This window comes from Lonchura striata, chromosome 30, assembly GCF_046129695.1.
Source record: "Lonchura striata isolate bLonStr1 chromosome 30, bLonStr1.mat, whole genome shotgun sequence".
Taxonomy (NCBI): domain Eukaryota; kingdom Metazoa; phylum Chordata; class Aves; order Passeriformes; family Estrildidae; genus Lonchura; species Lonchura striata.
In genome coordinates this window covers 1884875-1897606 of record NC_134632.1, presented here as the reverse complement: position 1 = coordinate 1897606, position 12732 = coordinate 1884875, and the positions used below count along the sequence as shown (strand labels likewise).

At 39.6% G+C, this 12732-nt stretch overlaps 1 protein-coding gene across 1 annotated transcript; it reads left to right on the top strand.

Annotated features, from left to right (window-relative positions):
• Nucleotides 1-9595: 9595 nt before the first annotated feature.
• On the top strand, nucleotides 9596-10721 carry TSHB (thyroid stimulating hormone subunit beta). Its single transcript, XM_021535328.3, has 2 exons — nucleotides 9596-9786; nucleotides 10456-10721. The coding sequence occupies exons 1-2, from the start codon at nucleotides 9625-9627 to the stop codon at nucleotides 10696-10698; spliced, it is 405 nt and encodes a 134-aa protein (XP_021391003.2). The 5' UTR covers nucleotides 9596-9624; the 3' UTR covers nucleotides 10699-10721.
• Nucleotides 10722-12732: the final 2011 nt, after the last annotated feature.

Genomic DNA, 12732 nt, shown 5'->3' with positions numbered 1-12732 from the left:
TCGGTCAGCGAGGCTGTGCCAGGTCAGAGGGGCCACTGACCACCCCCAGCCTGGCCACAATGGGCCGGGGACACCCACAGGGACATGGGGGCACTGATGGGAGCCCCTGGCACAGTCCTGAGCCAAGCACACACATCTCAGCCTGTTCACGGCCAGGTTGGACCAGACTTAGAGCAAGCTGGGATAGCAAAAAGTGTCCCTGCCCATGGCAGGGGGGTGGCACTGGATGAGCTTCAAGGTCCCTTCCAACCCAACCCATTCTGTGGTTCTATGTGTGAAATTTGCTGAAGTATTTTCTCTGCAGACTGCCAAGATTGGTGCTGGAAGGAACATCTTTAATTTCAAAGACTTCTGCTGTTATTCTCTATCAAGACTGAAGGAAATCATCTTTTCGATCATCTGCGCTTTGTTGTAACTGCACATCACCGATGCTAAATCCATGTTTGATGTGGGTGATCCAGCAGTGAGCAGTGGGATGCTTGCACTGGCTTTGAAGTCCTGCTTACACCAGACCAAATGTGCAGTGAAAACGTTCTGTCACCACACTGAGTTATGTGAATTAAACAAATTATTGTTTCATGTTGAGGTTCCTTAAAGAATATATTTAGATTCAAATGAGATATTCTGACAGGAGATGAGTTACATTATTTATCCTATTTTTTTGTGACTTGAAAACCTTGTAAAATGGCATTTTCATACTAAAACATAGTCAGATGTGGTGTTTAAAATTACCCATGGGGGTAAAGAAAAAAATAAATATCAACTACTGGACTTTAAAGAAATATTTTTGCTTCTTGAATCCTTTATCATGCACCTGTGCACAGACAGACAGCAGCTGATGAATTCTCCTCATCAGAACCTTCCACTCTGGTCACAGCCTAAAAAGTAAACTACAAAACACCAGTGGTTTGAAAAGCCACTGTGAAATACAAAGCAAGCAAGTTCCAAAGCCATTACCAATTTTGGTAATTTCAAATATTGAAGGCAGTTGATTTATGAATTAAAAAATGTAATTTCATGTTAGCTGTAGTTTTTTTTAATTCTGGATTTTATAATCCTCTACAAATCTACCCATAGGAAACTAACTTTTACGTTTGTGCAGGAGTTTAACAAATGCCCAGGTGATGATTTTAATTTGCCATTCAGTCCCTGTACTGTGCAAAATCACTGATTCAGGTAAAACGAAAATATATTTTACCTTGCACATTCTTTAACATTTTAAAATATTGTCGGGTTTTAATATTAATGAGTGTTCTAACAGTTTAGTAGCTGTAAATGTTAAATACGGTTTCACTGTTAGTTTTTTAAAAAAATATGTTAATCAAAATCACTTCATAGTTCAGATACTATTTCACAGCAAGTAAAACAGCTCTTAAGTAGAAGAAGTCAGCTATGCATCAACTCTGCTTAATCTAAATTCTTAGGGCCTCTTAATTTGTTCACAAACAGTTCCTCAAGTATTATTCAGTGGATATTTCAAGGCTAAATAAGAAGGCAAAGGAGAATAATAATTCTCTGTTTCCTGTTTACAGCTGAATTACTTAGAGGAGACATTTGTGATTCAAAGAACATGCCTAGAGACAAAACTTTAAAAATTATGGTGATTCCAAGTTTGTAGTTGGTTTCTTTTTTTTTTGTTTTGATTATTTTTTCTTTTGTTTCTATTTATTTGGGTTTTTGTTTGTTTGTGGTTTGGTTTTGTTTGTTTGTTTTGTTTTTCTTTTAAAGTGCCTGGGAGAACTGTAAGTTTTAATCAGAATAAGATTTAGGCACTTAAATATCTTTGTGAAATTGGTTTTGAATAGTCTGTTGAAAGGTAGAAGGATTGAAGCCGAAGTATTCTTTGGAAAAATGAAATAGATTATCCCAGTTGCACTGTCTGGCATTATCTATAAACAACACATTTAGTGGAGTGGTTTCTCCAGAATTTAATTCTTCTCACATTGTCTTCACCAACTGCTTCACTACAACTCAGCAAAGCTCATTCTTTTCAGCACTTCTGTGTTTCCCAGATACAAAATGCTGTTTGCTGCTACAAAAAGGAACTGATTTCTTGCCATTCTCCTCCTGATTTTCATATCCCTGAGGACTAAACGTTAGTCCTGGCAGCTCCTGAAGTCCAGCCAGGACTGCAGCGTTCGTGTGGTGCAGCCAAGCCCAGGGGGAGTGGGGACATCACACCTGAACCAGAGCCTGTCCCAGCCCTGCTGATTTCGGATTTCACTTCTCTCTGGCCATGGCTGAAGGCACTGGGGGATTTTCCTCTTGTGTTTGTCTCCTCCTTGTCCCGCAATGTCTGTTCCTTCAAACACAGCAGCTGCACCAAGAGTCAAACTTTGGTTTTTAATCGTGTACAAATCATGTTCCTAATCATGTTCCATCCTCTGTGGAAAAGAATTTACTCTTGTGATGTTTTGAAGAGATAAACAGGTATTTATAACATTATGAACTAAACAGCATTTGAGATTAAATTGTGGAACTTGTTTTAATCGAGTGTAGAAATAATGAATGAATTGTACTCGAAACTCTACAAAGAGACTGAAAAGATCAAGCAGTGGAAATTGGCTGTGGAATCAGAACTAAACCAGAAAGAAAGTGCAAGAAAATAGAAAGGTTATTGAAGCACAGCATAAAGACATTCAAGAACTGCAGGACAGGATAGTACAATATACACTGAACAGATGAAGCAAAGAGAAAATGCTTCTCAATTTAGCATGACAATATTACTAATACAATTAAATACTAAAGAATGTTGCATATTGATTTTTGCATTGAGAAAATGATTATTCCGAGCAGGGGTGTGCACCTGTCCTGTGTGAATGTTTGGATGAAGAAACTGCAAGTGTTTTGGTTGCTGGTAAATTATTGATTTTTATTCTTCCTTTCCTGCAAAAGATGACTCAGCATGGAATACCAGATAAAACAGACTTCTGTCTTCTGATGAACAAAAATACTTTTCCATGCAAGATTTGAGAAACAAAAGTGTATTCCTAGAATATTTTTCAATAACGATGTAGTTCCCTATTTGTTCACTTTGAAATTAGTTTGAACATGAAAAACTCACTTTAAAACTGGAAGATGAGTAAGTAATCCAAATTTATTTTTATGAAGCATTTTTTGTGCTGACAACAGTGCTGGCATGAACAGGTATGTTTAACTGTTTTATTGTAAAGGTCACTACATTGTTAATCCTCAGGCCCAGGAAGTTTGTGCATTCCTGTGACACATATTATGGGTTTTTCTCTCTTTTAGAAGCATTACTTTGAGATTTCTGTGGTCACTTCACAGAGAAGTCCAGCAAACATAAATGCTCTTCAATTCTGCTGTTAATTCTGTTGGAATTTGTGTTTTGATTTTGGAGAACTTTCCCAAGACTTGATCAATATTTGGCTAAGACCAGCCACTTTATTTAACTTGAATTCTGCTTATTAGACACAGGGACAAATGAAAGTAGAATCTGTCCTTTTTCCTTTATTATCATGTTATTCTTATTCTGTTTGATTTCAGCTCTAACCATAAAGAGTGATGAAAAAGATGATTTAATAGGAGAAGACATCAAGGCTCAGCTGCAGGACTCACAAAATCAGTTTGCTGACTTAATAGAATCAAAAAGTAAGAGTTCACTTTGCTACAGTAAAATATAATTGCTTATAGAGGTATAGAAAACAGGATCATGACAATTTTACTCTGTTACTAGTCAGCAGCAGAATTTTGGGGCATTGTAGGCCTTATTTTTGTCTGGAACAGACAAATGATGTGGGATCAGGACTGGAAGGGTAGTTTTTAGGACAACTCAACCAGTGAGAACTTTTGAAGATTACAAGAGGAAAACACATTACTTGAGTTTTAAACACGTATAGTTAGGTTCCACTGAGGAAATATACTTTTCAGAACCTGCTTTTCAACATTTTAAGCAATTTATACTAAAAATATTTATAGCATATAATACAAATATACTTTTCAGAACCTGATTTTCAATATTTTAAGCAATTTATACTAAAATATTTATAACTATAATACAAATATGTTTGATCTTTGTTAAAATTGATAAATATATGTAATACTATATTTTAGTAGCTTTTTAAAGTAAATATCCTATTTTTTTAAAATATAAAGGTGAATTGAAAATTCAGTTCTGTAAAGATAAATATTGAGCATTTACCTCTTCTCTTCTGTCACACCTGGGGCAGAGTTTTACCTTTAGCATTTTTATGATGCTGGGTTGGTACCTTTCATCCTTGACACTACTGCAAAGGCTCTGGATTGTCTTTGGTGCCAATTTGTTGTTTGTTTGTTTTTTGGTTTTGTTTTTTTTTTTTGTTCTGCTTTGCCCTCAGCACAGTGATTGTGTATCTCAGACTAACAGAAATATCTAGCACTTTCCAAAGAAATGAAACCAAATCCAAAGGGCTCTATCATCTGAAGCAAACAGCAAATTGGATTATGAAGCATTTTCAGACCATAAATGGAGATTGCTGGCATATGATATGCAACAAAGAGATTTGCTGTTTTAATCTGTGGTTGGAAGGAAATGCTGCTGCTAATCCTAGGAAAGAAAGAGAAGAGCAGCCTGTGAATCTATAAATTTGAGAGATGAGAGCTGTGTTTCAGGCTGTTACAGAGACTGGAATAGGCAGAATAGCTTTGAAAATTCAGCAGCCACAGACTGTTTAAATGCAAAACCTGGCAAAAACACTTGTTTCTATGGCAGCATATCAGGATCTTATTTCCTTTTATCAGTGGAGGGCTGGAACTGGATGGAGTTGGAAATAATTCCTCTACCAGAATACTCATCTTTCAGAATATGATTGCTTTTGTCTGTTTTTCATCAGCAGAGCTTCCAATTATTGGTTGTTTGCAAGTGTGGACATGTTTTTATTTTACTATCTACAGCTGCATATTTCATGGAAATAAGAGTGGGCCTGCTCTGTAAGTTTTCTTTGTGTTGTACCACTACAAGGGGCAGAGTGAGCAGGAATAATGTCTGATAACTTCTGACTGTTCCTCCTTTTATTTTAGGCATTGGTCAGTGACAGAGAATCCTATTAAATTACTGTTACATATGAGCTTCTGGTATGCACTGAATTTCTGTAGCCCATTACGGAGACTCCTGGGGAATGAACCCAAGGTTTTTATAATTACTAAATTCTATTTAAACATATCACTTGAAGCACTTCCTGTAGAACATCAGCACACCATCATTCACTTAATGAAGGAGTAAAATCACTGATGTCAGGGATTGGTTTGGTTAACAGAAAGGTTAAAGATAAATAATTAACAGTCTAACTGGCTGTTCCAGAACAGGGCTGCAAAGCTGGGCTATAAAAGCACATTAAAAATTTCTATCACTGAGTCTCTGCAGGTCAGCAGGAGGGCAACCAAAGAAACAGATCCATAAGTATCAGACTCTGGATGATGGATTTTAGGAAACTGTATGGAAGAAGACTCAGGCACTCACAAATTGTGACACTGGACTTTGTTGTCCTGCACAGTCTTTTGTCTTGCTTCTCCCTGTAGCTCATGGGATCTCACTCCCATCAGAGAGCTCAGTAATGAATGATCCATGGTCACAGCCATAAGGACAACCCAGGAGGTTTTCTGCCAGCTTGGCAGTTTGTGTAAATGACTGAAGATACATCAATATCACCCTTTTGATGGGCAGGATAACAGTGCCAGCAAGGGAAGGGCAGCAGCCAGGAGGTTCTGTGACCATATCAGCATGGGGCTGAGCTGATAAGCAGCTCTCACACTGGCCCCAAGCTCCACTCAGAGTCATTTATTGCCCTTCCAGACAAATGGATTTTCACTCTTAATACCTGGTCAGGTATTTCCCCAATGCACTGCAGAGTGTTCAGAGGTTGGGTAAAAACCTTGCAGTGCATAAAGGCACCTCTGAGATTAAACCAACGGCTCCAGTGGTTGATAATTGCCAGCACCCAGTATCCCCACACTGGGATGACAGCTCCAAACCTTCCTGACAGGGGGGCTCTGCACAGATGGAACCAAAGACATTGCATCTGTGCAATTGCTTTAACAACCAAATTTGTAATCACTGCAAACAATGAAATTGGGTTTGTGTGGCATGACCTATTTTATGTAACATCAGTAATTACATTTTCATCCGTTAATTCTTTATTGCTCAAATCCTGTCTCAATTTTCTGTTATTTTACCTGGCTGGTGGAGAGTTACCTGGGTCAACACTTTTTCCTTAAATATTGCCATTATATTAGCACTTTCTTTTAATGTTTTGAAATTTCCTCAGTATTCCAGACTTCTTGTAATGAGCATTAACTAGCTAATAATGTAGAGTTTAAAATATTTTATTCCTTATATTATTTATTCAATAATTTTTGTTGCAGATCTGTGTGTGGTTGTTCAGTCACTATGTTTTCAAAAGCACAAGTACTTGCTGAAGCCTTTGCACTTACTCTGCATCAACAGCTTGTCTTCATCTTGTAATGTTCCCTGACTTTATTGTTGGCCTCTGGCCTCCAGAAGTCTATTTCCTACTCTTCAGGTTCCTGTGCAAGTTTTCTGCATTTTCTCACCTCAGACAGATATTGTTGTTAGTTTTCCTCTATTTTTGTTGCTATAGTTTTTTATTGCTGCACTCTCTTTTTCATCTTTATTATGACTTTCAAGCCTTGTTACAATTTGCTGCTGATGTTTGCAGACATCTCACTAAATCTTATTAAGGCAAATTCTTAAACCTTTTTTTTACCCTAATCTCCCCCTCCTCCTGACACCCAGTTTTCTCAGCTCAGAGAAATTGGCACTTTGAGGCAGCAAAGAGTACATGTCCTCACACTCTGACCTGCTCTCTGCCTATGTTCTTACAAAGGATGTTGAGACATTTAAACCTGGCTCGGGTGGTCTCCAGGGTGCACAAATGCAGCTCCAACTGCCTAAAGCTGTGAATCTTTAGAGGAAAGAATCAGCTGTGCATGCAAGGCTTACATGTCATATTTTTCCTTTAAGAATGCTGGTTTTTAATTCTTACTGTGATCATTTTTTGTCTTCTCCAGGTTTTAGTTTTATGAATTTTTTCAGGTTCTTTGTGTCCTTTGAAATAGTGCCTGTATTTCCCAAGAACAAACATTCTTTTCTGTGGTTAAAGCTTCAAATGACCAAGCCCATACACACGTATGTAGTGTGTGTGTGTGTACAGTGTATATATACACATTTACATTATCTGTGTGGGATTGTGTTGTGTATACGGAGTAAACCTGAATGTTTGTATTCCAAATATATCAGAAAAATACAGAGTTAATAACATACTGGAGTAGTAGCAAAGTGAGCGTTACTCTGCTGTTGCTAAGTGAGATGGACAAAAATAAAGAGTACAATTAATACTCTGATGTCCCTAAGCCAGAAAGAGGTTTAAATAGAATTAAATTATATTTCATTCCTGAGAAATTATATGGTAGAAATTAACCCAGAATTAAAGACTCCATGAAAACAGAAAGCATTTGGCTGGTCTTAATTGAACAAAACCTCCACTATGTTATCCTAAAAATGCTTGAAAAATCAGTACAGGACAAAGACTTATGTGCAGCAGTCTGAAACCACAGGAAAAGGTGACCCTGTTGTACAGGAATTAGCTGAACACCAACTGGATCACTCCTCCAACAGCTCAAAGTAACCACGTTTACCACCTCAAACTCATGTTTTCCATGCTTCTCATGGCTATGTAAATCAGGAATGTGGTTGACCTGCATAAGACCATCTGATCAGATGACATCCATCAGATCAGATTACAAACAGGAGTTAGGTGATGGCCTGTTCCCAGAGCTGCAAGGAGGGGCTGACACAGAACAGTGGTTTTGTAGACCACTTCTCCCTCTTGCTCCCCCAAATGTGTTTTCCCCCATCTGAGGACATTGTTTCATTGGTATTGATGCAATATTTTGTTTCTTACTGTGCTGTGAGGAGTGGTTTTGAAAGTTTTTTCCCTATCAATCAGTATTCAGTGAATTGCTTGTTGCTTCAATGTTTGCTGAGAAGGTTCCAGGCCAGACAGTTTCTGAATGTGCTTTGCTTGAGCAGGTCAATCAGTCTGTGCCAGGCTGCAGTGCCATGGGTTTGATTTCAGATTTGTTGCTTCATGGGCACTGCACAGACTTAGAGAACACCAGAATGGTTTACGTTGGAAGGAACCTTAAAGCTCATCCCATCCCCTGCCATGGGCAGGGACACCTTCACGATCCCAGACTGCTCCAACCTGGAGCACTTCCAGGGCTGGGACAGCCACAGGTTCCCTGGGCACCCTGTGCCAGCATCTCACAGCTGTGCCTGGCAAGGAGCAAGCAGAGTGAACCAGATCTCGTTAAACCTTAGCAAAACACAGGTGTAAAATTCAGCAGCTGTGATTCTGGAGGACTCCATATCCATGCCAGCCTTCCTGCCATGGTCTTGCTGTCCTATGGACCAATTAAATTAATCAATAATAACAACTTTTTAAAAGCACTGGCTAGTTTAAAAGCCTGAGGAGGGAATGACTGTTAATATAATTAGATTTCCAGCTCCAATTTCCAGGTTAGGATATTATGGACATGTTTGTTCCTATCGCATTTGCTTTGTGGTTCAGTATGAATTTTCAATAGATGACTTTGTGATAAGAAAGCAGCAGTTCAGATGCAATTACGTAAACAGTAAGATCAGCCAGGAGAGTATAAAGCACACACAGAGCTTGTGCTGGGTCACTGCCTCTCCCAGCTCAAGGCAGAATCAGGTTCCTGTAATAGGGAAGAATTCTGCTGACAAGAGGTTGGTCTTTCCAGACTGGTGCTGTTGCAGCTACAGGGTAAACCAGCCTGTGAAATGGATGGCTTTGCTATGGGAAACTGGCAGCTGGAAGAGACTAGAGGGTGATGTCCAGATGTTGGTATACACTGTCATTTAAAGTTTATCATTTAGAGGCTCTAGAGTAGTTCCTGAAATTGTCTTGGAGCTAATCAAGGCTTTGTTCTCGGGATCCCCCTGCAGGTCTGAGAAATGAGGTCAGCACAACAGACAGATAAAGCAGGATTCATTAAGTGGAACTCTTTGCTGATATTCTTTATTGTAATTTGCTTGAATTTTTTGTTTAGTTCTTGGCCGTGTTCCCATCTCATCATGCCCCCAAGCCACTGGAAATTGAAAAATCCAGTTTTATGCCTGATATGCACAGCCTTGTCTTTTTGTCTCTTTAACATTTTATAAGATGCTTTCTTTAGAAAATTGTTTTAAAGTGGTGAGATTATTTTATTATCTCTGCTTAATGCTAGAGCTCATGTTATATTATGTGTCACACTTTCATATCTTTCAGCTCCTCTTGTTTGTTCTATGCCAGGATTTTATCACTCACAAGTGAGAAAATCCATGTAATACACTTTAGCGGGGGAAAGTGAACTTGTTCTGTGCTGTTAATGGCCTCTTTGCCCTTGTTCTCTGTTTAATGGTCAGTATTATTTCAATAAGGACTGAGACTGGAAAGAAATTGTCAGGCTGTAGGTAGAAACGTTAAGATTACTCCAGGTCTGTGGCTGTCCTGGCTGCTCCTGTCACATGCTGAGGACATGGCTGGAAGGTACATCCCATTTTACCTGTGCCTTGCTCTGTTTGTTTCTTCTCCCCCATCCAGCATGAGTCCCTTCTTTGTGCTGTCTCTCCTCTTTGGGCTGATTTTCGGACAAACAGCGTCACTCTGTGCTCCTTCTGAGTACACAATCCATGTGGAGAAACGGGAGTGTGCCTATTGCCTGGCCATCAACACCACCATCTGCGCTGGATTCTGCATGACTCGGGTACGAGGTACAGATGTTTCTGTAACAGCCACCCCTGCAAACCAAGGCTCTCTTCTCACAGAAAATAGTGTGCAAATGAGCAAACTGTAAAAGAGTTTATCACAGGCAGATAAACTGCACCATCACCTTGCTTTTAAGTTAGCTTTTTGCAAAGGTGTGGGTGAAAAATGCCAAGCCTCTGGGACTATGGAGTTGATAACACCAGTGGCACAACAGAGACCTGACTGCTGCTGCCACTGCAGAGCCTCTGTGGGCAGTTGGAACAGGTGAGGGGCAGATTTTATTGGGTCACTCTAAATTAATGTAAATAACTTCCGTAACTTCTGCTCCCACTGCTGCTATCTCAGCTGGCTGTGGGAACAGCTCTGCAGCAGCCACACCACTCCACACAACTTCACTGTTCCACGCAGCATTTTGAGTTCCAGCTTGGGCAGCAGGGAGCCAGAAGAGATCACAAAGCACAGGGAACACTCTGAGCCATGTGGATTAGTTAAACCATAAAAACAAGGGAATGTGCCTGTGTGGGGAGGAGCCCCAGTCACAATTAGAGCTCTGAACTCAGTAGTACCAGAGCTGGGCTCAGGTATGAGTTTTGGTCTGTGCACCTCACAGGATGTTTCTGACACACGTGTGCTTCAGTGAAACACCACATTTCTCTTCTCTTTGTAGGACAGCAACGGCAAGAAGCTGCTTCTCAAGAGTGCTCTGTCCCAGAACGTGTGCACCTACAAAGAGATGCTGTACCGGACAGCGCTGATCCCGGGCTGCCCTCACCACACCATCCCCTACTACTCCTACCCCGTGGCTGTGAGCTGCAAGTGTGGCAAGTGCAACACTGACTACAGTGACTGTGTCCGTGAGAGGGTCAGGACAAACTACTGCACTAAGCCACAGAAGCTCTGTAACCTGTAAAGCTTTCAGTGGGATGTGGGTGAAATGTACTGCTCTGCTCACGCCTCAACAGAAATAAAACTGTTTCCTATTCGGTTTGCAAACTGCTGTGCACAAAGATTTATTCTGAAGGTGTATCATTAGTTGCTTCAATTAATTTGGTGCTCTGAGACAGGCAGAAAGGATTCATAAAGGCTGTATGTTTGTATTGACAACCAACATGAATTTACTTTGGAGAAGGAGACAGAACTGTGTGGATGTATCAGCCTTTGCTCACAAATCCCAGATATTTTCTGAAGAGATGCTCAGAGATTTGTTATATTGACATATTTCAGAATTTGATACTGATTTATTTCAGAGTTCACCTATTTCACTTGATATATTTCACAGTTTAAAAGAGAGGCCATACACACTGTTGGTACTGAACTTTTAAAATAGATTTTGACACATACTTACAGCCTTCAAATTAGCACAGTATTTTTCCATCTATGTATTACTAGTTTAGACACTGTAGATCTGTGTCCTCCCTGCTGTTGTCCAGTTCTGTGTTTATTATGCTTCTCTACATTAATGTCTCTACAAGAATGGCATAACCCCCTTCCCTGCTGAAACCCAGTTTGAAATACACCTGTCTCTGTGAGCACTGAGGAATCACTGCAGCTTCAAAGCTGGCTGCTCTGTTCTCCACAAGGGGAGTGTGCTGCCATCAAATGGAAAGCAAAACTCAAAACATCCTATTTTTCCTCACAGGTGAAAACCCCCTCTGGGAGTGGAAGGAGAGCTGAGCTGTGTGCTGAACATGCACAGGTGAGAGTGCAGAGCCAGGAATAAAGAAAAGGGATGCCTGTAATTAATGTAAATGAACAACTGCTTCATTTCCACTGAGACTGTAGCTCCCAAGAAATTACAGATACTCCATTCATACATTGCTTGAAATAGTAAATAAAGGAACCAGAATTCAGAGGATACAAATATGAAATTAAACATTCTTAGAAAAACCCTGCTTTCAGGATTGCAGTTTTCACGACTGTTCCTAGAATCTGACTCTGTTCCAAAAACCCTAATTTGATTTAATCTGCAGCAAAACCTGTGAGAAAGCCCAAGAGAAATTGCTGGTGCCCCCCTGGAGCAGGAGTTTGGACTGGATGAGCTCCAGAGGTCCCTTCCAACCTCAACCAACCCATGGCAATTTGAATATGTGTCACGGATTCTACACAAGGTATGAACTGCAATTATCATGTGCATTATTTGGTGATAAAGAAATACCTTCACAGGCAAAGTTTGAAAATTTTAATTCTCCAAAAACAAGTTTGAAATTTACAGAAAATCCAGAGCATATGCAGGAGCAGCTCTACTTCTGTAAAACCAGATCCCTTATACCTATGGTTTAAACAACCAAGTATAGCTAATTTTGTACAAGACTATTTCTAAAACTCTTTGGAGCAGAAGAGGTTAGTTACAATTAAGTTACATATATTTTCTGGTGGTGAGAATGTGATATGTGCAGCCCCTACTGTGTATCAGACAGACGAGCTATGGTCTCCTAAGCTCTCCAAGGAAGAGCTGCAACATGAACTGCTGCTCCCTAGTTGATGAAGAGCACAGGAGAGGTAGAAAAAAATTGGAAAATAGGTATTTTTTGAACAAAACAGCCCTTATGGTATCTGGTAAATGCCAAAGAAACAAAGTATTCACTTTTATTAAGATCAGCCAGAGCTTTCTCAAGATGTCTGGACTGTTAAAAAATGTTATTTAGCACAGAAAAATATAATTCTGTTTACTATTAAGAGGCATTTCTACTTAGCAAAACAAAAAGAGGGTACTTGGCCTATTTACAGGATCAGCAGCACTGCTAAGTTATTGTAATGTCCTTTATGGCCTGACAGATTTGTCTTCAGTACAAACAAAAACCAAGTCTACTTTTATGGTTAATGCCTATGGAAAATCATTGAGAGAAAAATAACTAACATGCCTTCTTTTACACTTCAGAAAAATCCAAACTGAGACGTTTGCATTGTTTTAACATATCTATTTAACCATACGTTTCCATGCCCT

Excerpts from the sequence above, each read along its gene's own strand:
- TSHB (XM_021535328.3), top strand. The coding sequence starts at position 9,625 with ATGAGTCCCTTCTTTGTGCTGTCTCTCCTCTTTGGGCTGATTTTCGGA. Across the intron at positions 9,787-10,455 it reads CTGGATTCTGCATGACTCGG|GACAGCAACGGCAAGAAGCT; the intron begins GTACGAGGTACA and ends TTCTCTTTGTAG.